The sequence below is a fragment of the Parus major genome, chromosome Z, assembly GCF_001522545.3.
Source record: "Parus major isolate Abel chromosome Z, Parus_major1.1, whole genome shotgun sequence".
Classification (NCBI taxonomy): Eukaryota; Metazoa; Chordata; class Aves; order Passeriformes; family Paridae; genus Parus; species Parus major.
In genome coordinates this window covers 22,457,032-22,484,989 of record NC_031799.1, presented here as the reverse complement: position 1 = coordinate 22,484,989, position 27,958 = coordinate 22,457,032, and the positions used below count along the sequence as shown (strand labels likewise).

The 27,958-nt window shown below is 38.1% G+C and overlaps 1 protein-coding gene across 7 annotated transcripts in view; it reads right to left on the bottom strand.

Annotated features, from left to right (window-relative positions):
- The window catches only part of AP3B1 (adaptor related protein complex 3 subunit beta 1), a 155,922-nt gene extending 141,010 nt beyond the window's left edge, over positions 1-14,912 (bottom strand). For 2 of the 7 annotated variants that reach the window (XM_033520580.1, XM_033520579.1), the window contains exons 1-2: positions 5,092-5,276; positions 968-1,043 (exon numbers count right to left, since the gene is read on the bottom strand). In XM_033520580.1, coding sequence (XP_033376471.1) covers positions 968-1,043; positions 5,092-5,264 — 249 coding nt within the window. In that variant the 5' untranslated portion in view covers positions 5,265-5,276. Of the gene's footprint in view, positions 1-967; positions 1,044-5,091; positions 5,279-14,683 lie in introns of those variants that run through there. The other 5 variants (XR_001525400.3, XM_015652739.3, XM_033520578.1 and 2 more) reach the window with 5 other exon arrangements.
- Positions 14,913-27,958: the final 13,046 nt, after the last annotated feature.

Here is a 27,958-nt window from a genome sequence, read left to right as displayed (position 1 = left end):
CAATCCCACATCATGTTGGAGAAGATGAATCAAAAAAACTTTCTCAAATCCAAGAAAGACATTATGAAATAACAGCTGATAGTTTACCCAGATCTCTCACTTGTGTCTGTGGCAAGACTAAGGGATTACAGGCAAAAAGACAATGACCATCCTGAGTAAAATTTTCATCGATCATGAAGGGAGAATGACTCTGGAGTCAGAGGAAAGAACAGTCACATGACACCACCTGTACCTACTTATTTTGGTAAATACTTGGGCAGGATTAAGTATGCAAAACCCAAGCAAAACAAAAAAGCACATCCAGAGTAGACTGAAGAAACAGTGACAGAAAACAAATTCAAAAGCCCCAAAACAAAGAAGTCAAGCAGACATTGAACAATTTTCTGTAGCACATCCTTCCCATACTTTTAAGAAGAAATAAAGTGATACTATCAACTTCATGAAGTTTTGTTTATAGGGTTTAAACATACAATAGTGTTAAACATTATTTCATCACCTCTATGGGTACACATTCACCTGAAATACACAATCAAATACTCAGGCATCATACTCAATCAAAAAAGAAAAACCTCATACAATTTAATAAAATAAAAACAGTAAATGCAATTTGTAATTTCATTCCTGCAAATTTCTGTTGTTTCCAGTCTGATGAATTCGAAGCTTCTCTTCAGGAACCATTTCTGTTCAAGGTCACACTGAAAACAGTTGCTTACAGGTATACTGACACTGTTACATAAATATTTTAAAAGCACATGACTGTATATATCCAGATAAACCAATTCCTACAAAAAAAATCCAAGTTAAGACCATTTCATCATCCCAACTTTTAAAGATCATTTAGAGACTTAAATGCTAATCTGGTACAGGATCTGTAATAGGAAAGCATTATTCCCATCCAAGAAATAAAAATAATGATAAACTCCCATACCCCCTAACAAATAAAAACAGTAACAAAAAAATAACATACCCCAACAATCCTTTTCATAGCATCCAGCTTTGCAGAATCTTTACTGCTTTCCAACATCTGTTTTAGGTCTTCATTTCTATGGCAGAAATACAGTAAAGCATCCATTAGAAAAACTAAAAAAATCAAACAGAATACCATTTTTATAATCTAGCATCAGCTCAGCAACTTATGGTGAAGCACTGCTCGCTCTTGCCCACTTCTAAATTGTATTTACTAGCACTCTGTATAATTGTTTAGCAAAGTAACGTATCAGATTCTAACAATAATGTAAGACTATGCAACTTCAATCTGCTGTTAGCTGAACCTGTCTCAAAGGCTGAAATCTTAAAGCACAAGAAGAGCTTAATTTAAACCAACAATTCATTCACTTCTCCCTTGTTGCCCAGGGAAGGCCAGATGCAGTAACTAGAAGTTGGCATGTTTGTGTTAAAATATAATATCAGTTTATGTAAGTCACTGAAAAGCCCAGACTTCAGTATGCTCTGAATTTCACTAAGAATCAGGGATATAACCTTGTGCTCCTATCTCCCTTTCTGGACTGTAAATTGCTATCCCCTACCCTCAGGGTTAAAAGCCTCCGATCTGTAGTATGTTCTACAAGCTGTAAGACAGCCCGATAATTAGACACATACCATGTCCAAGCACTTTTTACAGCTGAAATAAAATTCTCCCACAAAAATATCAAGCTAATAAGAATGTTTGCTTATAGATACAGCTTTTCATTTGCTGACACTAGTAAGCATCCTCATCCTGCTTGGCTTTTGAGGTATAAACAGATCACAGTCTAACTGTACTTCCAGACTACAAAAGTTTACAAAAAAGGTTCTTTGAAGAAACAGCCTTTTTTTTCAACATCTGGATTGACTGATTTACTGAAAGATACCACCAAACAGAATCTCAAGAAAACTGCATTATTCCAAAGAAGTCTGCAGACTTTCCAAGTTTACAAACCCTGTGAACTTTCACACAAGTGAAAGGCAACACTGGGTAGACCACAGCTGGATACCAGATGCTCACCAAGCCATTCCTTCACTCTCTGAAGCACGACAGGGGTGAGAAAATAGGATGGAAAAAAAACCTCATGTGTCAAGACAAGGACAGTTAAATAAAGAAAAAGCAAAGGCTGCATGCAGAAGCAAAGGAACAGAAATATTTATTCTCCAGTTCACATCAACAAGTGGTATCCAGACACTTCCTCAGGAAGCAGGGCTTTAGTATACACAGCAGTTGATCCAGAAGACCAAAACCAAAAGAAAGAATGTCCACCCCTTCTCCTTGTTCTTCACTTTTACTGATGACGAATCATCATATGCTATGGAATATCCCCTTGGTCTGCCTGGGCTAGGAGTCCTGGCTACATGTCCTTCAAGGTGTTGCCCACCCCCAGGCTACTAATGAAGGGGGATATTGGAGACACAGTCTTGACTCCTGTGTAAGCACTGCTCAGCAAGAGTTACAACAATGGTGCGTTACCAACACCTTCCTCACTACCACTACAAAGCACAGCATGATGAAGTCTGCTGCAAGGGAAAATAATTCCATTTCAGCCAGCCCAAATATATTCAGACAAGATTTCAAAAGTGAATGCAGAAGTTGGATATATTCAGATTTATCACTGCCCTCAGAATTTCATAAGAGAAGAAGAAAAGGGTGTAAGCCAAAGCTGGAATTAGTTATGAAGAGACAAAATATTGTCATTTATTCAGTCATAAACCTTCAAACAGTATGTTTACTACTTGCAAGGGACAGAGCCATTTTAATAGAGATTTCCTCATATTTTCAGAACCAGTAAGGCATCTGCTTTGTGCCTCTCTATGAAAAAATCCACATTGCCTTTATTTCAGTATGCATAAGAACTGCAACCAGATGGGGAAAAAAAAACCCAACAAAACAATCCATGCATTTCCTGCTAAGCTAGGACATGTGAAATTCAGGATACCTACATGCAACTTACAATTGACGTCTAATTCCTTTTCAAAACCAAGTGTTTAATGAAATAATTGGAGCAGCCTATTAGAGATTCCCTATATGGTAAATATCTGCTTCACTTGACAGGTTAATACTTATCTTTAAAAAAAAAAAAAAAAGTAAAAGAAAAAGGAAATATTCAATTTTCTTGCCTGCTTTTAGTACCACCTCCCCAAATATCACTGGTAACTCCCTATTTTGTCTGCATCGCACTCAAAGGTTTTTACTGTTTTTATTTGTTCCTGGACACGTTCAAAGATCTGTAAGGTCAGTCTTCTATTGCTACATTTGTTTGGTTGTGTACTTTGGTCATTTAAATTACATGTCCCATTCAATTTTTTCCTGCAGTTTTGCATACTGCAAAACTGCAGCTTAGTTACCAGCTCAGTAAGTCTATAGCTGGACATCTTCCTCATGGCAAGTGGTAACACACAATGTACCTTCTTCTTTTAATACCACTCAAGGTTGATAGGTCTGTTAAAAATAACTAATGCTGTGATGTCACACGTTTTCCTATTGTCCGCATTCCTGTTCCAGGATAATGGCACACCTTTCTTTATAGTAAACTACATTTTTCTGATTTTACACAAAGATGCTTGTATTCACCTCTAGATCATCACACTTCTTTTAGTCACTCCATATTTTCCCCTCAGATCTATAGCGTTATTTTTTTATATCAGAAATAAAGTATTTTTTGGTTTGGGGTTGTACAAAAAATATCATTAATAATTTGTGCTTTTTACCTTCCAATCTCTCTGTACAGTTCCATTTGCAATTAACATTTTAGGAAGCATAGTTTTGTTTTACTTTTTGGCAGCTCTCTTTATTCCCATTACTCTTGGCCATAGGAACAGCTTATTTTGCTGACCATTCCCACCTACCTATTCCTCATAAATCAAGTAAATCTCAGTTCTTTTTGATCAGCTTGAAGTACTTTGCCTGAGACTTTGCTCTAGCTGGGCACAGAAATTCAGAGACCTCTAGTTCTTTCTGCTTAAGCTGTAATTCTTACCTATGCAAGAATTTTTAGGACATGGTAAGAAAAGTTACACTGCAAAAGATAGGACCAGATTTAGAAAGTTCCTTTCTAACACAGCATCCTATGCTTCTGCTTCCAGTTTCCTACAGTTGTTGCAAAATGTGAAATATATAAAATTTTCTTAAGAAAGGATGTTCTTTGATGTTTCATCTTTGTACACTTTCAAGCCTAATTAACAACAAATGACATTCAATATATGAAAGGGATAGCAACTAACAAGCAAGACTGAAGTGAGATCTGTGTGTTAGAAAGACAAATTACTTGTCTGTATAATTGCCTTACTAAGGTATAGGGCTTGGCATATCTCAATAATCTCAGACCCCAGAGGGGTGAGGTTAGTAAACCTTAGGAAGAAGGATGCACCCCTGAGGATGGACAAAGAATGCAAAATTTATGGGCCACAAGGACATTTTGCAGAACCCCCAAGACAAGGAGGAAACTCATAAAGACAGCTCAGCTCACAGTTGAAGCTGTGGAATCAGCTTCAACTAGGTAAAAGGCAATTTTGGCAGGGGGAGACCATGGCCCACTGACTTAAAAAAACACTGACCCAGAATAAGAGAGAGGCTGAGCATGTGGACCAGTTACCATGAGAAGTGAGAGATTCATTACCAACAGAAGGTAGAATGCTAACAAACAAATAATCATTTGAACTTGCGGATCAAGTAGCAAAAATGGAAGAAGTTACACAGAACAAGATCCAAGTGAATACTGAAGACTGTCTCCCAGAATGTATCAAATAACAAGGAGAAATAAAAAAGTGAACTTAAGATGTGAAGACAGAAGAAGTGTTTAATGACGAATTGTACTTCTAAATGCTTATAGAAAATATTCTATCATACACTACAAATTAAAATATTGTGAAATGTCAGCTGGGATGATATAGACCACAGAAACTTATATATGAAGACCTGTTTTCAGCTAGCCTTGCTTCCATAAGAAAAAAGCAAGAAAAAAGCAGCAGGAGAAAAAATAAAGAAAGAAAAACAGGAATTAAACAAGTTTTTGATTAATCCACCTGGAAATTAATTATTATTTGGACAGATGGTTTGTTTGGGTTTTTAAAAATCTTTTCTAACAAATGATAATCCAGGATTAGCAAATATTAGTTACTTACAGAGTAAAATATTGCTCCATACATCCACATGGATCAGCAGCAGCAGCAAGCCTTTTTTCTTCTACAGTTAGATATGGTTTCAGTGTAACATCAAAGTTTTTGCCTTTAAGAGCAGACTTAATAGTGCAAGACACCTCAATTATTTTGCCCAGCATTGTGGAGTTTTGTTCCATTCTTTTAAGTGAAGTATGTAAAAAACCAATAAAAGAAAAATTACTGCACTCAACCAAGCTTGCCTGCCAAGAGTGAGGTCTACTTTAAAAAAGAGAAAATCTTACAAAGTAACAGGATACCCACTCCCTTGCTGTTTCAACTTCCAGAAACAAATACCATAAGCACAAGATTTCAAACGTCATTTCCCTCCAAAAACAACTCTTATCAGCAGCCTCAATGAACAATGGGAAAAGCAAATGCATTTCAGTCTTTTGTAATACAGTTTATTTTACGGTAAAAATATTTTCATCTTTTGATCATTAAAAAGTTTTGGAAATATTAATCATACATAAAATCCCTCAAAATAGAAAGCATAAATGTAAGCTTTGCAGTCACAATAGGGTTCGTGATTCTATACTCATGATGCGGAGGTGACAGTTCCTCAATACGCAATCCTAGACAAATACTTTCTTTATCACTTATCTCTACTTGCCAGGGGCTCAGAAAAATGCAGGCAACCCTCAGCTGCATCAATACCTTTGCCTTTACCTGCTAAAACTTTGAGAGATTTTTACCCTTACAGAGTTAGGTACATATTATAGAGGATTGAAATATGTATTACTTCAGAAGCAACACCAAGCCTAATCTGATAGTTCACAAATTATGTGGAGCTATACAAAGCAGGAATATAATGGTCCAAACAACAGCAGATGCAAAAAACACCAAACTTTTGCCAGAGGATAAATATATAGTCTCAGCCATTTTTCCTAACAGTAAGAAGAGATGAAATGACCTTCCAAGAACAAAAAAACCCAGAAAAACAAGAAGATTCCCACCTGTCTGCCCAATGATGTATTTTTAAGAATTCAACAAGATTTCCCTTGAGTTCCCAAGCCATAATCTAGTGTCTTAACATCTATTTCAATATAGGGCCATTGTCCTCAAATGTTGCAAGCTGAAAGCACTGGTATAGACTATAATTAGAAATATTATACAAAATACCAAGTATGTGCTATTATATATGATCTAAGAAATCAGCTCCCAGCTGCCTTTGTAATGAGGCTTGTATTCCTCAGTATTAGAATTTGAAAGCTAAAGAACTGTAAATTAGAAAAGCAAACTCATCACCTAACTTTCATGGCAAGTATCAGACATGACAGATCTGCAATGACACAACATGACAGACATCACAAAACACATCCAGAATAATACTGACTGAATGTTAAGTGGAGGTAGTCAGTTTCTAACTTTCTTCTATGTTTTTATATTTTACACTTGTAACATTTAAGATATACTTCTTTCTTTCTACATCAAAACACTGTGCTTTTTATACCTTTGTAGATACGATAAGTGTATGAATATCATAGAACCAGTGACAGACCTACCAGTTTGGATTAGTCTTACAGATGTTTCTATCAGAATGTAAACAAAAAACACCAGTTAATCTTGTCTAGTTCTTGTGTTCTTTCTTATGTGTTCTATTCCCCTGCTATTAAAAAAAGAATAAACCACAATCCTTACAACTGCCCAGAGATAAAAGGGGATGGTTGGAGTAGGGGTGTGGCAAGTATGTGGAGTATAGGGAACAAAAGAAAAGACAAAAATCAACCTTTGATCTTGGCAGTCACAAGATTATGCTTCAACAGCCTGAAATCCTATGCCAGAAAACATTTTGATCATCTTACTCTGCATATTGATTACAGCAAAGAGCATCTAAAGAAAAATTCTGAGTATGTTATGCTTCTGCCAGCACACACTTGGTCACTAAAACTGGTCACTAAAACCTCTTGCTGAGGTTAAGACTAGGATTACAGATTCCACTGAGCAATGTTACCCACTTCTGCTGAAAAAAGGGAGGTGTAACTATATATCACTGAGGTTTAAACAGCTATGTCAGCAATAAATCTGTGTCTCTTGGTTACTTTGTCTCCCCACAGGAACCATGACAAACTTCTGGTTATATTAAAATACTAATCCACAATCTGTGGCATGTCATTTGGCACTGCACTGACATATTCTGAACTACTGTTATTAAGAAAACACTTGCTCCACTCTGGTAAAATTCACATTTATTTTCTATTGGTTTTAGCAACACTAAATCTATGTGTTTAAAAGATTAAACCCATAGATTTACACATTTTGCTACATGTTCTGACATGCTAGTTACTGAAAGAAGTCACCCACTAATCATAAGCCTTCTTTGTAATGAAGTACAAGGTTCATGAATATCAAAACTGCAAATGAAGCCCAAAAAGCAATGCAATAGTTATCTCGGGAACAGCTGTAATCCCCTCAAGGAAAGGAAAGTGAATTCTAAACAAATAAACCCTGGTGAGACAGAAGGTCTTCATATATAAGGACAGCACTATAGCGCTGCAAGGTAAGATACAGGAAATGTAAACAAATCCACCTCTGTGGAGGAAGCAAGCTTCACCAGTTTTGGTATTATGGAACAAAGCTTATAGAAGTTACAAAAGTCTCACTCAGTTGAGTTTTAACAATGCATTTCTTGTTTTAAGTTTTCCATCCACTGCATAATTTCAGTTACACAATATCCATTGCAATGTTCTTGCATTCAAGAGACTTCATCTGGCATGACAGACTTTTAACCATAGCTAAATAATACTAAAATAATTTCTTTATTTGCCTTGAACATAAAATTCAAAATACTGTGGATGTTACCAAGTTTAAAGAAGAAAATACACATTGACAGTGAAGTGTAACCTTTACTCTTGGCACCTGAGTGGCAATGAAGTCCTAAGGAACATCCCATGTTTCCTGAAAAAAAGAAATTATTTTTTTCTTGACATTTTACTGGCACTACAAAATCCTTAAAATAAATTGATTTATTCTAGGTCATGTTATTGTGTAAATTCTACACAAGTTTGAATTTGAAGACTTTGAAGCATTTGAAGAGGAACTGCAAATTGATTTCAGACCCATAAAACATCAAATCTTAACTGGCAGCAAATACATGCTGCAATTTGAGTTAATTTTGTTGATTTAGGGTTTTATTCTAGCAGGAAATTAAGAAATCTGAGTTTCACTGTGTTTTGGTCTTGCCACAAACTGTTTGAATGACATCTTGTGGTGCTGTTCAGTACTACCATCCTCTTCCTCATTATAACACTATATTTACTTCAAATTCACAACACAGAATTCAACTACTACTTCAAGGAAGCCTTGAATCATATGAGTTTAAAGAGAAATTGAGATAAGAATTTATTTCTTTTTCAGCCACCCCTAGTTTTTCAATCTGAAAAAGAATCACATCATGCAAAAAGCAAACTCAATAGTTTTAAATGATAGACTAGAGATGTGAGGGAAATCAGAGTAACTATAGTATCCTGTAAGGGTGGGAGCCACAGAGAACAAAACCAGTCATAGTCTGACCAGAAGCATAATTTAACTAATTTAATTGTTACTTTGTCAATAATTTCTCAAAGCAGTTGCAGTCTGGATGGTTAGTGATAGTCCTTCCTTCTCATCAAGGAAACATGAAAGTGTAAAGTAAAAAAAATTTTAAAAGGCATCTCCCAGTTCTCTGTTGTGAATAGATAGTACATGAGCAATACTTGAGCAACTCAGTGCATCAACACCTGTAAGTTGCTGCAATCACTACCATCAATGCAAGCACATAAACTACCTACGTTTCAAAAGCTCTAACCTGATGGCAGCTGGTATGACAAAGCAGTTTGAAATCCCTTCTGGATCGGATTGTGATTTGAGCTTAAATTACCTGCTATCAGTAGAGTATTTACAGACACTATCTCACCCAGCAACAAGAAATGCTGTCTGAAAGGATGAAAAGATTCAGTCTTGCAATTGTACTGCATATAACCTTTTCTGATAGTATCCACACTACCAATACTGCAGGGAAACTTCTGCCAGAGAGAAATCTTCCTTGGTGGAAGACAGTTTTCTGAAGGCTGTGTCATTGAATGAAGAGTGTGATTGGGAATGATGCTGCCACTTACATGGTTGTGCCAACTTAGAGCCTGTCTTGAAGCTAATACTCAGAATCTGCAGACATTGGGAGATCACTTTGCAGCATTTCATAGCTGTGAAGAGATTATAAGGAAGTAAGAAGCAGTATCACAGAATCTTCTCAGCTGGAAGGGACCCACAAGGATCATTAAGTCCAACTCCTACTTTTTCCAGCTTTCCCAAAAATAGTAACAACAGGCTTCTTTGAAAGATACCACCACAGAAGTGGTGTTGCCAGAACATATTCAGTGCAAGTATATATGTCCAGGTTTCAGAAACACCGTTTAACAGCATTACAATGCTGTTCATCTTCTGGCAAAATGCCAAAACCATTCCAGTTTCCTCCAAGTATCAAAACAAGGGGTGTCACAGACAAGGATAGCCTTCAGAAAAAGCAGAACTAAAAACATTCCAGCTTTGTAACAGTTGTAGATATGTCTATTTAATATCATTCGGGATGCAGATCAAAGCAAATGTCTAAGGCAAATATATAACAACACAGTAAATATGCAGAAACCACAGTGAAACTGTAAAACTTGCCTTTCTGAGCAAATAAAAAAAAAACAAAAAATATAATGACTAAATTACAGAGAGCTGCAGCAAATCAACAGTTCATTACTTGCATCCTCATATGTGCCAAGGTCATGGCAACGAGAACATATTCAGTGCATGTCACTTCCCATCAGATCTGACAGATTTCAGCTGTAGAAGTGTTCTGCAATTGTATGCCCATATTGGTACACTGCATTTATTTCCTATCCTTGTACAGATTATAGGGTTCAGATTTTACTTGCAGACTCATCAGTTCATCCAAACCATTCATCTTTGCTGGGTTGTACATCCTACTGAAACTGGCATATCACCATACTGGTGGGCACAGGGCCATTTTAACAGATGGAAAAAGAAAGTAGTTGTGCCAACGAGCTAGCAGATGCATCAAGTTTGAATATTAGAGCTGGAGTCTCCTCCAAGAATTTCACAAATGGCAATCTATGTACAATCTCTCCATGACTGGTTGAACAGAATATGCCAAGACAAAACTAGATCAATTTAAGACTCCAAGAACACCTCTGGCAGCTGTTGAAAGCAAGTTTTTAGCTCCAATAGGTTTGGAAAAGTCTTCTGCACAGAGAATTGGGGAATGAGTATCTTAATGAAATCACCACTTTCAGCTCTGTGCAACACAGGCTTGCAATACTCTGCAAAGAAAAATGAGTTTGCAGCACTGCCGAGTTTTCTCGGCATTCTCTGACGAATGGCTCAACAAAACATGTAAGCCAGACCCACAATAAAAAAATCTAATAAATTAAAAACGTATTTTGCTTGGCAGAAATACAGTTTAAAGATGCAAATCAGTAAAGCTGAAAAGGTGTGTTATAAATTTTGCCAGCTGCTTCAATACTGTACTTAACAATTGACATCTCCTGATGTTACTCCTATGGTCCACCTCTAAGTTCTTCCATGTTATCAGATTAAGCAATAACCATCTTTATTGCTGAAATTGTACCATTTTCAAGTACCAAGCATTATTATATTTTAATTTTACATGCAGGCAAGTTTTGTTTAAAATGCCATTAATATATATGAAAATCCTCTGTCCACCTGCAATTAACTGCAGGCAATTATAGGTGTATCCCTTCAATTAACAGGGATTCTGTGTTTCTAATTAGCTCTCCAGGTACTCTTACATGTTGGAAGGTGGTTAGAATTTTTGCTCCTCCACTTAGAGCAGAATAATAATGTAAACATAAAACATAATGTAACTATAAAAATATTATATTAACTTAAGTGATGCGACTCACATAGAATTTCTCAACACTAAACAGGACATTTTGAGATTCCAACTAGGCAGTGCTTATTGCATGGAGTCCATCAACCTAAAACACAGAGAAATAGCTTGAGGCTCACATGCTGGATTCAGCTTGTCCGTAAGATTCACATAACCCATAGGCTCTTACAAATTTTCTGCTGAAAACTTTGGTTATGGGCAAAGACTTCTCTGTTTCCATTACTCTGGACACCTTTTTCTTCTTTTTGAAACATGTGGGACATGTGAATATCTAGAATATAACCAATTCAAAGACAAGTGTCAAACTACCAACCTGGACACACAAACACATTCTTAAAATATAAATATACAAGTTGTATAAAGGAATACCATACAGGCCGGTTCATGTGACAAGTGTGAAAGAGGAAGAGAGGAAGGAGAGTTACAGGCACCTCCAGTCACGCAACAGGGCCCTTTCCACACAAGAAGGTTCAGACTAACTCATCTCAGGTATGCAAGATCTTTCAATTATTTAGTTATTAAGAGGCTTAAAAGAATGAATGCAAAAATTCCATTCTCTGAACACCAGATCCACTTCATTCATCTAACTAACCAAAAGGCTTTAAAAGCAATACGTACCAAAACCACATGTTCTATTTGCCTCTTTAGTCAGGATTAAATACTCATAGAAAAAGCTAGCACCAGTATAACACATTTGTTATGAAATCTCTCATTTACAAATAGTTTCAGTTTAGTCAAAACCAGTATTGAAAAAAGAAAAATCAGTTTCTTATGTACACGCTATACTCCTATAGAAAGATTAGAAAACCCTTCTCCTTTCTTCCTCTCTTTTGTCCTGAACATGTACAGTCACCTCACAGAAGCAGACCAAAGTTGTACTTTTATGTTTTCTATTTTCTTTCACTGCAGTGGGTATGTACAGTGTATTAGCTAATGAGAAACACTGTTTGCACATGGTATGTGCAACATAACACACCTTGCTTATATTAAGATAAAAGATCATGAAAAAAACAGTTATCTTTAATAATCTTCTAACAGTAAAACTTAACATTTTGTCAGGATTCAGATGTCAGCAGGGCAGAAATTTTGACAAAACGAGATATTTTTCAATACTGATAGCACATGTTTAAACCAAACCACAACATCAGCATGTACCGAAAATACTAGGTTTATTAATCAAATTGAAATTATATTTGTAATTAAAAGTTAGCGGATAGAATCGAATGCTAAAGGTAAAAAGGTAGCTTTAGGGTTTAGGAGAATGACACATAGGCTTTTACACCAACAGATGCTCAGAGCTTTCAGATGAGAAGAACTTTAACAGAGTAGTCCCACTGAAGTGTGAGAAACAAAATAGGACAAATAATTTATATTAGACCAACACTGGATTCCAGATTTAAGTCTACCAATACTGGTTTGTGCCTCTGTCTGCCTCTGTGTGTGTCCTTCTGTCACAAGATAAAAGACAACTTATTCTAACAACTTCATTATTTTGATAACCATTTTGGCTTACTTCTTTATGACAAACAGGAAAAGATAGACAACACAAAGAAAAGAGTCTGGAACTTTTTCAATAAAGTGTTTAAAGTAGTATCTTGATACTTATACATTAACTACATGACATAGTTCTGACTGACTGGCAACAGGCAGGGTTCTGGTCCAACTGTTACTGCAGTAATGTTCTGGGCCATAAATTACATATGTGATGTATATATATCTTTCTCTCTGCTGAGGAGTATTTCTTGTATCATCAACAGACCCAAGGAAAAAATCCCCCTTTCTCAGCAATAAAAAAGTTTGCCAAGCACTGAAACAACAATATCAGCCATGAGTATATCAGCAATGATGAGACACAGTCTAGAGAGATCTCAAAAACCCTTTAAAAAGCTCTAACAGTAATTTTCATTTCACCAGTGGAACACTTCACTAAACCCACACCTTCATGCACAAGATGCAAGGACACTTCTTGCATTTCTCTGTACCCTTTTATATTGCCATGTGATGAACAGATTTTGCCCTATAACTAGAGTGAACTATTAGAAAAACCATGTATGCACTTGATGAATGACTACTGCATTTTCCAACTAGAGTGCCACACAGTCTGCTTTTCTAACAATAACCCTCACTTCCAGACCAGTGGTTTTTTCACACTACACAAATTTTCACATTACACAAATCACCTTCCTTGCACAGTGTCTGTTCCTCAACTACCCAATACATACGCAAAGCTGAACCACGCAAGTGTTAAGCTGAAGTGAATAACGCTCTATTTCAGCAAGAATTTCCTTGGCAGCTAAAAAAGCTACAAAATGTCTGTTTTCCTCTCAAGTCACTTCTTTAGAGGATTACACTCCTGTAAGTGTAAGAGCAAGCCTAGAAGAGCGATAAATTAATTTGGCATGCTCACATATCACAAGTTGTTCTGGTTCTTCCACACTAAAGGACATCCATATACATACTCAAGTACAAAACATGTCTGAACCCCAGAGTTGTATTTCCCTGTGATCACTGGGGAGCCTTAGGTAGAATCACTCACTTCAGCTTCTACATCTAATAAACAGAGCTATACTTCACTTGCAAAACAGTCCTAAGTTTAGGAGTTATGTAGAGAATTATGGCTGTGATCAATGAACAGGATACCCTCCAGTCCGCAGAAAAATGAAAGTAGCAAAGTAATGGTTTAGAAATAAAATGCCAAGTTGTTTCTGTGGAAGGTGACATGAAAAGAAGGGTGCAAGCAACATAAATCAGCTAAAACGCAGATCCACAGAAGTGCATTTATACTACAGCAGTGAAAATTTGAACTGGAACAGAATGAAAAAGTGAAGTATTTAGCAAAACAGAAGGAGCAAAATAGATGAGACTCATCTCGCAAACTGAGGAGGCCCATCAGCTACTGCTTCACAGAGCTAAGCATTAGAGTCCCAGCAGCTACATGTTTTCGTGATTTACTCTGCTGTGGCTCACAAATAAACACATCAGTCGAGGTTTCCAGAGCATAGATGTTCTCTTTGTGCAGAACAATCAAACTGAAGATGCAGCAATTGATTTTCTAATGTACATGAGGACCTAAGTTTATGGTGCTTTTTATTGGTTGCTCTTGGAATGGATTTCCAATTTGTTGTAGAATACAATTCCAGCTTAGTAAACCTTTTGATCCTTTAATTTGGACACTCTTCCTCTCCAACCCACTTTTACTTTAAGGAGCTGAAAGCTTTCTGTACCAGTGCACTTGGCTGGTTTTTTTTTTTACCTTATCCATTTCCTCATTTTAACTTCTGAACAAGACACTGTTAACACTGTTAACACCCACTGCGAGCTGGCCACCTCGCCCAGATCCACTACATTTCCAACTGTAACCCCCACGAATACTTTTCTTTTTACAATTTATATATATACACATTTCAAGGCAGAACTAGGACAATTCCACCGCGGTTAGCTGTCGGAACGATAAGAAGTTTTTCAAACAAACCAAAAGAAATACTTTGCAGATAACCCACTATCTACGCACACTTTAAACGTAAGCAAGCGAACTTTTCCGCGGAGTCACGAGGAGAGTCAAGCGTGAGGCTCGGTTTCCCCGCCAGGGCCCCTGGAACTGTCCCCGCCCGTGGGATGCCCCACCAGCCCAGCACCGCCCGAGAGCCCAGCGAGCTCCCTTACTTCTTGGTGTCGCTGCTGAAGAGCCCGAAGGCCGCGGGAGTCGAGGGGGTCACGGTGGGCGCCGCCTCCTGCGCCAGCTCGGGCGCCGCCTCTCCGCCCTGCTCGCTGTACGTGAGCCCGTTGCCAGACATGGTGGTGCCGCCGGTGGCCCCGGTGCCCCTGCTGCCGCCGCTGCCTGCCCGCCCCGCCGAAGTTGCTGTCGCGGCGCCCCGGACCGGCTGGCCCGGCGCTCTCCCCGGAAGCTGGGCGGTCACGCGGCGGGGGGCGGGGCGGCCGGGCCCGGACGTGCGGCCGGAGCCGCGGCCCGCGGGAAGGGCGGAGCGGGCCCGGCCCGGGGGAAGGGCTGAGTGGGGCTGCGGTCAGTGCCGCTCCTTGCCGTGTGCTTCCCGGACCTCTGCCGTCGCTTTAAAATGCAAAGCCTGGCGTAGAGCATCAGCTCGTTTGTTGTTTCTAGTGGCCGCGTTACGAATGCCGGTGCTGCACGCTGATGATAGAAGGTTACCTAGACTAGAAGCAGCTGTTTACGTATGAGAGGCCAGAAGTATAAAAGGATAGTTAGAAGTCTTCTGAGGGAAGTTTTTCCTAATTCTTTCTTATAATCCGGTTTTTCTACGTGCATCTTTTCTCTCTCCCCGAATCTCTCAGGAATAATCTGTGTTCATTAAAACACCCTTCAATCCATCTCCTGACATATGCTAGTGGAGTGCAACCTTTTCGTCCTTAGAACCGAATGCATTTCCAAAAGGTTACCTATTCACAATCAATACTCTTTATCTTGCAGAGAAAAAAAAAAAAAAAAAAAAAAAAGCGGAGGGAAGAATAATCATATTTCTCTGAAACAGCTTTTTAACTTGCTTTTCAACAACTTGTACTTTCCTGATTGAAACTGAGGGAATACCAAGCAAATAAACTTTTTACAAAAGGATTTACCAGTAAAGGATTTATTAAGAGTATGGGACTGCTGTAAAAGTAGTTGTCCTCAATAGCTGCCTTCTATGGGTGCCAGTGTTTTAATTTTTTATGACCTCTCACAGCTTTTTTTTTTTTTTTTTCTATGTAGCTCTGTTTTTTGAAAGTCATGGTTTAGATTGTAAAAGTCCCAGGGGGAATATTCTTGACCTTACATTTTACCTATTTTTTTTTAGACTTCCATTTTTGTTCTGCCTTTTGCATTGTTTGCAGTAACAGCATAGGTTTGGGGTTTTTTTTTTCTGTAGAGAGAAATTTATTATTATTACTACCATAAACTGTCACAGGAACTATTGATGCTCATCCAGTGATTTGATTTGATTTGATTTGATTTGTGGCAGACACGTCTCAATCATGAGCCAGAGAGGATTTTACATCCTGATTTTTAAAGGATCAATAACCAAAGTAGGCTTGTGGAGAATTGGGTCTGAACCAGATGAAAATGGACAGCCACTTCTCTCAACAGAAAGATATGAGAATTCCTGTGAACAGTCCTTAGAAATTGTCTGTTTTTCAGACCATGCTTATTTATTTCAAACTGTAACAGAGACAGCACTTGAAGTTTGACTCCAAACATGGTTTTATTTACATGAAGACATTGCTAGCTATGTCTTTTACTTGTGTACCAGGCACATATAGGGTAGGATGGGTAATCTATAGGAGGCCAAGTCAACAGCTTGTAAGGTAGATTTATTCTAGTTTCTTTTAAGACTGTCTGCTTGTTCTCTGAGGCAAGAGGTTAAAACTGCTTGCTTCTTTGTATAAAACTATGAAATAAGGCTGTATTAGCACTATGAAACTCCTTAAGTACAAAAAAATATATCTACTATGTAGTGTTTACTATGTGTACGACTTAAGTAATCTTAAACTAAATGGGAAAAGAAAATAATAGACATGTAGAATATGTAAGAGTAATTTGTGGGAGTACAAATGGGAAAAATAAGACATGGATATTTAGGTGGATGATCATGGGACTGTGATATGAGAAGAGAAGGAAACAGTAACAGTGATGCAGAGCTTGAAAGAGTCTTGAAAATGAGAAAAGAAATATTATGTGAAGGTTTATTAAGTGTAACTGAAAATTCGTATCAGGAATGTTAACTGTGAGCTCTTGCTAAGAGTTCTTGATCTAATTTTAGACTAAAATATGCCACAACTGTTGTGAAGAGCCTTTTCCTATCTAAATTATGTCTTCAAAGTCCCCATGCAGTGATAAAGTATTTGCACACTGAATTCATATGAGTGTGCAATTATGTCAAAATTGCAGAATCATGAAACACAAATTACTCCAAATCTAAATTCTCCAGTTACATTCATTGCTTACAGCATTCTATATTTCAAAGTTTTGTGCAGCATAAGAAAATTAATAGACAGGAGTTAAAAGAGAGAACATAAAAGGATTTTGCTTCTCAGTTTTCCAATTAGATTTCTTTCTGAAACAATATCATCTACATTCATTCACAAATCTACTTATCTAGGGTCTGGCAAGTTAAGAAACATGGTTTCTTACTTTCTGTCCATAGATGTTAACAACTATAAGTGGACACATACAAGCATGTACACATATAAGCATGGGCATGGCTTTTAGAAGTTAATTGCACTGAGAAATAATTTCCAAGGCTCACTAGAAGGGAAGACATATTTGTATGGATAAATGCATAGCATTTTCATCAAAGCTCATGCGCAGTGGTGTATACACTTGTGTTTGAGGGGAAAAATATTTACTTTGCTTAACAAGCTGTCATTTTTTAGTTCCAACAAACACTAACTTTTCTAGGCTTTCTGAAACATTTACACAAGATACTTTGTAGTTTTTTTTACAAAGTTATATACATTTTGTGGCTGCTGGGCTGCGAAATGCTTATTGTGTGCCCTCTTGTGGCTCAGATTATTAGTAGATTATTTGTCAAGAAAAAGACAGGAGATTGGTAAGAAAATTATTTTTTAATGGAAAATTATTTTTAATGGAATTTTTAATGGGTTTTTTTAATGGAATTCAAGCTCTATATAACAGAAATGTCAAGCTGCTGAAAGTGTTGTTCATACTGTACATGTTGCTGATAGACTCATATATGCAAAGTGTGCTAGTATTGCAGATTCTACACAAATGTGTATGAATTTTGACTTGTAAATGTCATTGATAAAAGATAATTAATAATACAATCTAAACTTCTTGTAATATGATTTTTCATTCAGTAATGATTTAGAAATCTGATACATAGTAAGTTACTTTAAAATTAAGCACCAAGAGCTCATTCCCCAACCTGGAATAATGGGTTTTCAGTCTGAGGTATGAACTCAGCTTCCAGTAGTTCTGAGCATGAAAAACACTTTAATCTGCCTCCCTCCAGGTGATTCAAGATTTGTGACTGTAATGAAAGCAAATGAATATTTTTTCCAAAAGTACCAGTTCTCTATTCCTTTTTAGAATACCATGTTATCCACAGAAGTGGAACTCACATATCAACTCTTAAAATCAGGAGACTCTAAATTCTCTTTTATTCCTCTTATTATACAACTCTTCTGTAAACTCTAAAATTACACAGTATATATATTATATCTTCACCAGGTAATATTCCTTCAAATGGTTATCATGATTTTACCTAAATTATGAATAGGAAAACTAGAAGGCAAAAAGCAAAACCATAGAACACAAAACAGAAATATTTGAAAAATGAAAGTGTTCTTCAGTTGTAGAGTTCTATGTAAAATCTTCAAGTATGAACAAGCAAAATAGGTATTAGTAGAACTGGAAACATAATATTAGATATTATTTTTACATAGAGAATACCTTGGAATTAAAAGGTTAGGACTATATTAAACACTATTAGAGAAGTACAACTGTCTTCAATGGCATAAATGCTGTGATGCTCTTATATTGATACCAGACCTAGTGTGTTTGATGGTAATTAAAGTCCATGAAAAATGGAAGGTGAACCAATTTTCAAAACTTCCACTGTAATTGAAAATACTGTTTGTTATTTTTTTCATTGTTTTATCTTCCTAGATATTTAAATAACATACCATCAAATATGGTATCAAAGCAGAAAACCTGAATCAACCATCAACAGTTTCCCATTACTCCCATGGAAGAAAATGCTCACAGACCTCAAACAATAGTTTTAAAACGTTGAAAACTGTTTTTTGCACTATATCCTAATTTTTAAAAACCCTTACTCCTGAGGAATGAAACATTTGGCTTTTTCTCAGACTAAAGTAGGAAAAGAAATTCAGGGTGTGGTGGATTCTCCCACGTACCCCAGCTAGTCATAACTATAATTCTGAAGAGGTCACCAGATTCAGTCTTGATTGGACTTTTTAAAAAATTCTAGGTGTCCTCCTGTGTTTCTTAGTGAAACAACTATAGGTTTGGGTTTTCCAATTTATCTTCTTTTCTTAATCTAGTGAAGCATGGAGTCTGCAGTTAAAACAAAATGTTTAACTGGTTTAAATAATGAAGCTGGTAAAACTTTTTAAAACCTTATGCCTATATAAACAATTTACACTGTAACATATCCTTAATTAGCATTTTAGTTTGATAGTTACAGTTTGCAACATACATTTATTTAAAGATCTTTTTTATCTAGTTGAGATTAAAGGCTTTAAGAAGGGGGTACATGTACATAGTTTTTGTGTCTATTATAACATCTCTTCTTTATTGTGCTGCCATTATCTTAAAGCTCCACTGAGGTAGGCTGCTCTTGAAATACCTTCCTTGACAGTTAGACTACTTGAAGTGTCTTACTGCACCCTGTGTTCTTAAAGCAAGTCAGGCCATACTTACAAAAGACTTCAATCTTCATGTTGGTTGTGTACCTGCACATCCTTCATGTTCCACCTTTAAACTACACTAGTGCAGGCAATATATATTTGTGCTCGTGTTTGATTTCAAAAGGTACTGCTAGTGAGTTGTTTGGCAAAAACAAAGAGATAAATATTCATAAAAAAAACAACAGGTTTATAAGATCCTTTCAGAGTGTTTATCTTCCAGTGATCTTAGATATGTCCTAAAGAACCTATATTCAATTCTTGAGATTGAGATTGTAATTCAGTCTACTGCTGGATAAACAGCAATTACAATAAATGTAATAATAAGAGAAAATAGGCAATTTTGAGCAACTAGCCTTAAGTGGAGAGAAGGCTATAAGTGTACTGCAAGCACACTGAAAGCACATTATGATTTCCTTGGCATAGAGTCAACTGTGCATTAGTCCTGGTATAGATTACAGTGGTACCAGAAAAGTTTTTACTGATGTTGAATGAATGTAGCATGCTCCTTTCCACCTTAGCTGTAGCACGATGCTCTTCAAAAATAACACCTTATTTCTACAGTGTGCAGAGTGTGTCATGTCCCATGGAGCAAAGAAAAAGCCAAGAAAGTGCCTGTTTAAGGAGATCACAGAATCAAAAAGAATCCTGGAACCAAAAAGAATCATCAAATGGGTAAGGTTGGCAAGGGCTACTCTAGGTCATCTAGTCCAACCTCCTTACATAAGCAGGTTTCCCTAGACCAACAGTACTTAGGAATGTGTGCAGACAGCTTTTTATTAATCTCTTTTCTGGAGAAATAGACTCTATACCCTCTTCGGGCAATCTGTTCCGTGTCTCAGGCACCCTCACAGTAAAGAAGTTCTTCCTCATGTTCAAGTATAACTTATTTTCAAGTTTCTGCCCATTGTCTCTCATTCTATTGCCTCTGAGAAGAGCCTGGTCCATCCTCTTTTCATTCTCCCTTCAGATACTTACACAAGAGTAGATCCCCTCTCAGGCTTTCTCAGGCTTTCTAACCAAAACCAGCTCCTTCTGCCTTTCTTAATAAGTGGGATGCTCCAGTCCCCCCATCATCTTTGTAGCCTCTGCTGGACCTGCTCCAGAAGCGCCGTGTCTCTTTTGTCTTGAGGAGCCCAGAACATCTCAAGTGCTCTATCTTCACCACTGCTGAATAGAGGGCCAGGATCACCTTCCTGAACTGGTGGCAATGCTCTTCCTAATACACCCCATTATACCACTGGATTTCTTGGCCACCGGGACACTCTTCTGGCTCATGGACAGTTGTTGTTCACCAGGACCCCAGCTCCTTCTCTGCAGAGCTACACTCCAGCAGGTCAGCCCAAGATGCCTGAGATTGTTCCTTCCCAGGTGCAGGATCTTGTGCTTGCCTGTCATTAGAGACAGTGTCAAAGGACTTGCTGAAGTCTAGGTAGACAGTATCACTGCTTTCCCCTCATCCATCCAGGTACTTCCCTTAATGTACAAGGTAGTCAGGCTGAGCAAGTGTGATTTCTCCACATTGACTCCAGACTCCTGATGACCTTCTTGTCATCCGTGTGAATAGAGATGGTCCCTAGAATGAGGTGCTCTGTCACTTTCCCAGGGATTGAGGTGAGGTTGGCTGGCTGCTAGTTTGCTGGGTCCTCCTTCTTTCCCCTTTTGCAGACGAAGGTGGCATTTTCTTTCTTTTAGTCCTCAGCATCTCTCCTGATCTCCATGACCATTCAAAGATGGTTTCACAGTGGTGTCCAGCAGCTCTTTCAGTACTCATGGATACATCCTGTCAGGGTCTATAGACATGTGGATGTGAAGTTTGACTAAATGATCTCTTACCCAATCCTTCTGAAGTCTTTCTTTTTCCAGACCTTCTCCCTGATCTTCTGGGTTAGATCTCCTGAGAGGTGGCATTTGCAGTGAAGACTGAAGCAAAGAAGATGTTCACTAATTCTGCCTTTTGTGCAACCTCTGTCAATGGAATCCCTGTTCCATTCAGTAGCAGGTTCACATTATGCCTAACGTTCATTTTGTTACCGATTAATTGATGTATTGGTGTATTTGAAAACAAAATATAAAGTGGAACATGGAAATAAATAAGATAAAAGCAGAAAGTTGGTTTTAGAAACTGAGATGAGCAAAAAGGAGAAACAAAGTCTCAGAAAACTAAGGTTGTTCTTCCAGGTGGTGATCATAGAAGATACAATTCTTAACAAGAATGTAATAGGATTTGTGTGAGAAATACAGGATAGTCTCTTGTTGGAGAAGAAACAAAGGAAGAAATTAAAGGCGTAATGCCAAAAGAATGGTTGTTCTTCACATTTTCCTAAGGGTGAAACACTTGCATTACTTATCCTAACAGATTTGTTTTTTAAAATGTATGATAATTTATAAATAATTTCTGGAAAGAACATAATGAACTGGCTGAGAATAAGGTCTGTAAGCAATTGCTACACTCAAGTGCACTTGTATATTAAAGGGGTGAAAAGGTCAATAAATTATTTTCCTGGCAGACCAGGAATGAGAAAGCTGAAATAACATCTTGGAAATAACAGTAGATACAAAGATGATGATTTCAGACAAGGGGAAAAAAACAAATAAACCAGCATTTTTTTGCCAGACACTTCCATATCAATCACATCTGAATAGCAACCATTCCTAACCTGGCACTCCCAACGCCATGGAAATGTGTGTTCTGTTGAACATTATCTCTGGTTTGTTTTGGAATGAGATAAGGTCTTCTCAGGACCCTAAAACTGAGATTCAAAAGCTAACTCATATATTTAGTTAACTAAGTCCTCAGTTTTTTTCCTATGGTTAAGAGTTATTGCTCAGACAAGATGCCCTGTTTCTCAAAAAAATGTAGGAAATTCAAATTAAAGAGAATTTATAGTTACTTCTGTGAAAAATTTCCTTTTAAAATGTATTATTTAAATAAACTTTCTGATAATTATTATGATATGATAATATATATAATATATTATAAAGTATCATAATATTATTAACTTGATAATTATATTTATTTTAATTGCATTTACTATTAGAATAGAATGGTATTTATAGTAATGTTCATATAATTATATATATTATATATATTCATATAATGTTCATATAATTCTAAGAAAGCTAAAATTATTAATATATAAATTAAAAATAAATAGTTTAAATGAAATTTTTCATGATAATATCTGACTATGTCTCTGCTACTTATTATTTTACTTTCACTGAATCATGTAAATACATATTTTTTCCATACTTTTAAAAAGGAACTTGCTTAGAAGTATGTGAGAAAAGTAGATTTCTTTCATTTATAATTTTAAAGACTAAAATAAAGGAAGTATAATGCACATTTATAAGCTCTTACTGTTGAAACTATTTTCAATATGCATTCACAAGCCTTTTTTAGAATATAGTCTTCATTTAAATAAACAAATTTGTAGTTAGTACTGTTCAGTGCATCTGAGGATATAGTTAACAAAACTTGAAGTTATAAAGAGAGATCAAGATAAAGAATGACCTGTATATGAGAGGAAAAAGCCTGAATAGACTTGAACTCTGTGGCCTAGAAAACAGACATTTGATAGATATCATTCTAGTTTAAGATCTGTATCTATAAAGTCATGAATTGCATAGAGAATGAGACTCATTATCCCATCTGCTAGGAGTTATCATATAAAACCAGTAGACTGTAGGTCCAAAATAAAGAGACACTTGTCCTACAGCTCAATTGAATATGTACTTTTATAGTTGCCATGAAGTACTGTTGATGCAGAAGGTCCCATGAATTAAAGAACAAGAAAAAAATCATGAAAGAAAGGGTTATTTAAACATCACTAGCTCAGGAAGTTCCTGAACCACAAGTTTATTACAGAGAAATATCACTATATAGTCTCCTTGTTCTGATACTCTTCCATAAGAACCCGATTCTGGTAATAATTATATAATTATTAAATAATTTTAAGTATTTGAGGCTAGATATACCTTTGGTGGTGCATCTGTTCTTATGTATTTTAGTTCACTATTCCTATTACAGCTAGATAAAGGTGTAGATATTCCTTTTATAATACAGTTCAGCAGCTGAAAAATGAGAAATTGTGTGGAGCATGAAAGAAATTAGCACATATATTATCTAATGGAATGGTTCAACTCCTACCAAAGACTTGTAGTCTGGTGGAATGGGAACTGAAGTCATGCTAGCTTTCTATTTCTGCTTTCTTTTCTAGGGGATGCATCTGTCTACTTTATCTGTATTTGAAGAATGCCATATATGATGCAAGTCAGGCTACACATCCCCTTCTGATCACAAAAGCTGACACTTTATTCAGGCTTCCTGTTTTGTTTGAGAGAAAAACAGAAGCATCCTCTGTTGTCAGTCTTATTTATCCCTCCAGGTCTTGTTTGGTATTTCTTTTGAAATTGTAAAAAATATTTGTGTTTTCTCCTGCCAAACCATTGTAATGGGTCTTTAAATAATGCTTAAGATTTTATAGGGTTATCGTGGCTATCTTTACTATGTACTTGGGATGATACAGCAAGGATGACCCATCTATTCTGCTCTCAGGGACACCAAGTCCCAGCTTGCTGGTTGTCTAATCCTTCATATATAATACTTTGGTGCTGCATGGTTATTAGATCCAGTGCTCCACAAAGCAGTTCACTCCATCTAATCACTTGAATCAGAAAAGCACACAAAAATTCCCTTTCCTCTGAAGCAGTGGAATACAATCCAGGGTTTTGTTTCTAGATTTCAAGCTACTTCAGTCATTCATTTTCCTGTGAGAGAGATATGAAATCAGATGACATGGATGAGGCAAAATCCTATTTAGCCTTCTATACCTGTTTGTTCCACAAGTTAAATGAGGAAAGCTTTTCTACAAAAGTTCATTGGAAATGAAATAGTATCTTAGGAGATAGATGTATTATTCAAATATCAGACAAGCAACTAGCATCTAAGAGTAGAAGAGGTCTTAGACATACTTCCTTTCAAATTTTAATAAGGCACTTAAAGATTTGCCAATGTGTTATGCAACCCTTTTGACACCATTCTCATCAGAAAGTTCTGCTTCCATGGCCTTTTATGTCTGCATTTCTTCCTTCTTCTTATCATTAGTGACTGGGTCATGAAATGCTAATGAAAGAAGACAGCTGCATTTCCGTTACCCTTTTTTACTGGGTTGAGAAAAATATTTTTACAGGGAAAAAACATTGCTTGTTAGTGGTCTAAGTTGCTTCACAACAAGCAAAGCCTGATATAATTATTCTATTAGAAAAATAAATGGATGTGATAAGCAAAGTCAAAGTAATGCTCAGTGTTGTATGAAAGGAGCATGTGTACCAGGACTTTCAAAAGGAGTGTGAACTACTTTAAAACTGCAGAATTGAGCATGTAGCATAGGCAAACCTGGCACACTCGTCCAAATAGTGGGGGTAGGGAGCAGAGTGAGGAATCCAGTTGGGACTGCAGGTAATACGCCTACACAATGTCCGGGGTGGTCTGCATCTGGTTCTCCTCAGCAGAGCTTTGTGCATTGGGCTTTGCTTCTAGGGCAGAAGATAATGCTGAGCATTGGAGAGCACAATCTCACCCATGCACATGTCCAGTTAGATTTGGGACTGGGGGAACTGAAGAAAGTTAAAGCATTGATACTTCAACCTTTATACCAAACACCATTCTTCTGCTTTGCCAAAAGCATTTCTTCAATACGGCTTAGTGTACGTGTCCAATTCCTTGAAAACATGGAGACAAAGACCAAATTGCAGTTCACTTCTGCAGTTTCCAAGCCATTGTTTAAGCATTCTGGGGCCAGCTCCTATCCCTGCAGAGGGGAAGTCCCACCAAGTGGCTGAGAGCATTGTCTAAACATTTCTTGAATTTTGGCAGTTTTGGGGCCTATGTGCAGGTGGCCTGCTGAATAGATGAGGGAAAACCTGGAAAAATTCTATCTGGACTTTAGTAAAGCTTCAGTAAAAAAAAAATAATTTTTAGTAAAGCTTTGCTACTCTCTCTCACACAGCATTCTCCTGGAGAAGCTGACAGTCCGTAGCTTGGATGGGTGCTCTTTTACTCTATTTTCACTCTTCTCTGAGTAAAAAACTGGCTGTATGGTCAGGCTTATAGAGTGGTGGTGAATGGAGTTACATCCAGGTGGTGGCTGCACACCTTTACTGGTGCCAGTCCTGTTTAATGCTTTCACTGATGACCTGGACAAGGTCATTGAGTGCAGCCTCAGTCAGTTTGCAGGTGACACCAAGCTGGGTGGGAGTGCAGATCTGCAGGACAGCAGGCAGGCTCTGCAGAGGGATCAGGACAGGCTGGATCATGGGCTGAGGCCAATGGTGTGAGGTTCAACCAGGCCCAGTGCTGGGTCCTGCCCTTGGGTCACAACAACCCCAGGCAGTGCCACAGGCTGGGGCAGAGTGGCTGGAAAGGACCTGGGGGTGCTGGTGGCAGCAGCTGAACATGAGCCAGGCTGTGCCCAGGTGGCCAAGAAGGCCAATGGCATCCTGGCCTGGCTCAGCAATAGTGTGGCCAGCAGGAGCAGGGCAGGGATTGTGGCCACACCTCAAGTCCTATGTTCAGCTCTGGACCTCTCATGATAGAAAAGACATTGAAGTCCTGGAATGGGTCCAGAGAATGGCAGCAGAGCTGGTGAAGGTTTGTCAAGTCCTGTGAGGACTGGCTGAGAGAGCTGGGGTTGTTTATTTTGGAGAAAAGAAGGCTCGGGTGAGACCTTGTTTCTCTCTGCAATTACCTGAATGGAGGGTGTAGCCAGGTGGGGGTTGGCCTCTTCTCCCAGGCAACAAGAGACAGGATGAGAAGACATTGCTTCAAGCTGCACCAGGGGAGTTCAAGTTGGACATGAGGAGGAATTTCTTCACTGAAAGAATAGCTAAGTATTGGAGTGGACTGCCCAGAGACTCACAGTCCCCGGAGATGTTCAGGAAATGACTGGATGTGGCACTTAGTACTATGGTTATTTTACATGGTGGTGATTGCTCCAAGGTTGGATTTGATGACCTTGGAGGTCTTTTCCAACCTTAATGATTCTGTGATGCTTATATACTTGCTTTTCAAAAGAATTGAGGACTTAAATATTTTTCAGCAAAAGCTAATTTAAGCAGAGTTAGTAATTAGAGGATGTGCTGATTTTGCATTGATTAACATTTGGGGAAGAAGAAACCACCCATGGAAGTGATTTCTCTGAGAGAAGCTGCTGGGAGGTTCCTCTGTGCCTGGGAAAGGCTGATAGCTGTCTAATTCTGAGAACTGACAACATTTTGAACCATTTAGAAGTTAGATCCACCTCTGTGAGATCCACATTTTAAAAACAGGAAGCCCAGGAACTCTCTCTGCTTCCAGTCTCAAAAGGTAATTGAGCTCTGCTGGGGCCAGCCCCACTCCCCTGCAGCCTGTGCAGCCTCGGGGAGGCTGGGCCAGACCCCAGCAGCTCCCAGGCTGAGGACAGGAGGCTGGGGGGCCCCAGGCTGGGCCAGGCCATGGCTGTTGACACTCGCCAACACTAAATCCCCCTGGCCTGCACGGAGCCAGGGCCCACCAGACCCTGCAAGTGGCTCCAGGACGTCCTGTCTGCTCCCCCAGTGACTGCCAGGTGGAGGGAGGGTCCCAGCTTGGCCTGAAATCCATCACAGTAACTGCTGTGGCCACTGGATGAGATATTAACCCTTTCACTACACAGATGAGACCTACAGACTTTGATCCTCTCTCCGGGGAGAGAAAAAGAGGAAGACATGTAGAATAACAACATGAAGACGCCAAGGTCAGTAAAGAAGGAGTCAAGTCTCAGATGGAAGGAGAATGAGGAGATGTCCTAATGGGGCTGAAAGCTCTTTTGGTAGTACCATGGAGATAGACAATAATACACTGAAATATCCCCTTTAGTTCATGAGAGAGTATGGGGGGATGAAGTATTCAAACTATAGATGTGAGCAGAGGCATCCATAAATTTATAAAGCCAAGGAGATGTTGAAGTAGCTGTGATCCAATGGGAAGCTTGAACAGAGAGACATGAGAGCTGATTGTTGAGGGTTAGGTGTCCTTTTTTTTTTGTTTTGTCCTTCTGGCCTCCCCGGGGAATTTTTTACCCATTATGTGCTGAGACAACCTAACTGCCAGTACTTAAGGGTGCTGAAAGCCCCTTGATTTCAAATTTATAATAATTCGGAGGGAGGGGGTCTACATTCGTTCATCCCAAGGGAGGCTCCTGCTCTCCCTAGCAGACACCTGTCTTCTAGAACCAAGACACTGATGCAGACCCTTTGCCCCCAGGGAGAGAAGAAGAAAACCTCTGTTCCAAAAGATGATTACAGAGACAGATGAGGAGAACCTTTGCCTTTGAACAACTCAGCCTTAAAATAATACCCCATGAGTTCATGGCCCATGGACATACCTGTAGGAGGGCTACAGGTAGGGACACACCTGTAGGAGGGCTGTGAAAATGGGATGAATTTCATGATTGTGGAACTTTCCCCAGGCAGCTGCTATTCATGGAAATGAAAAACCACAAGAAAACTTTCTTGTGG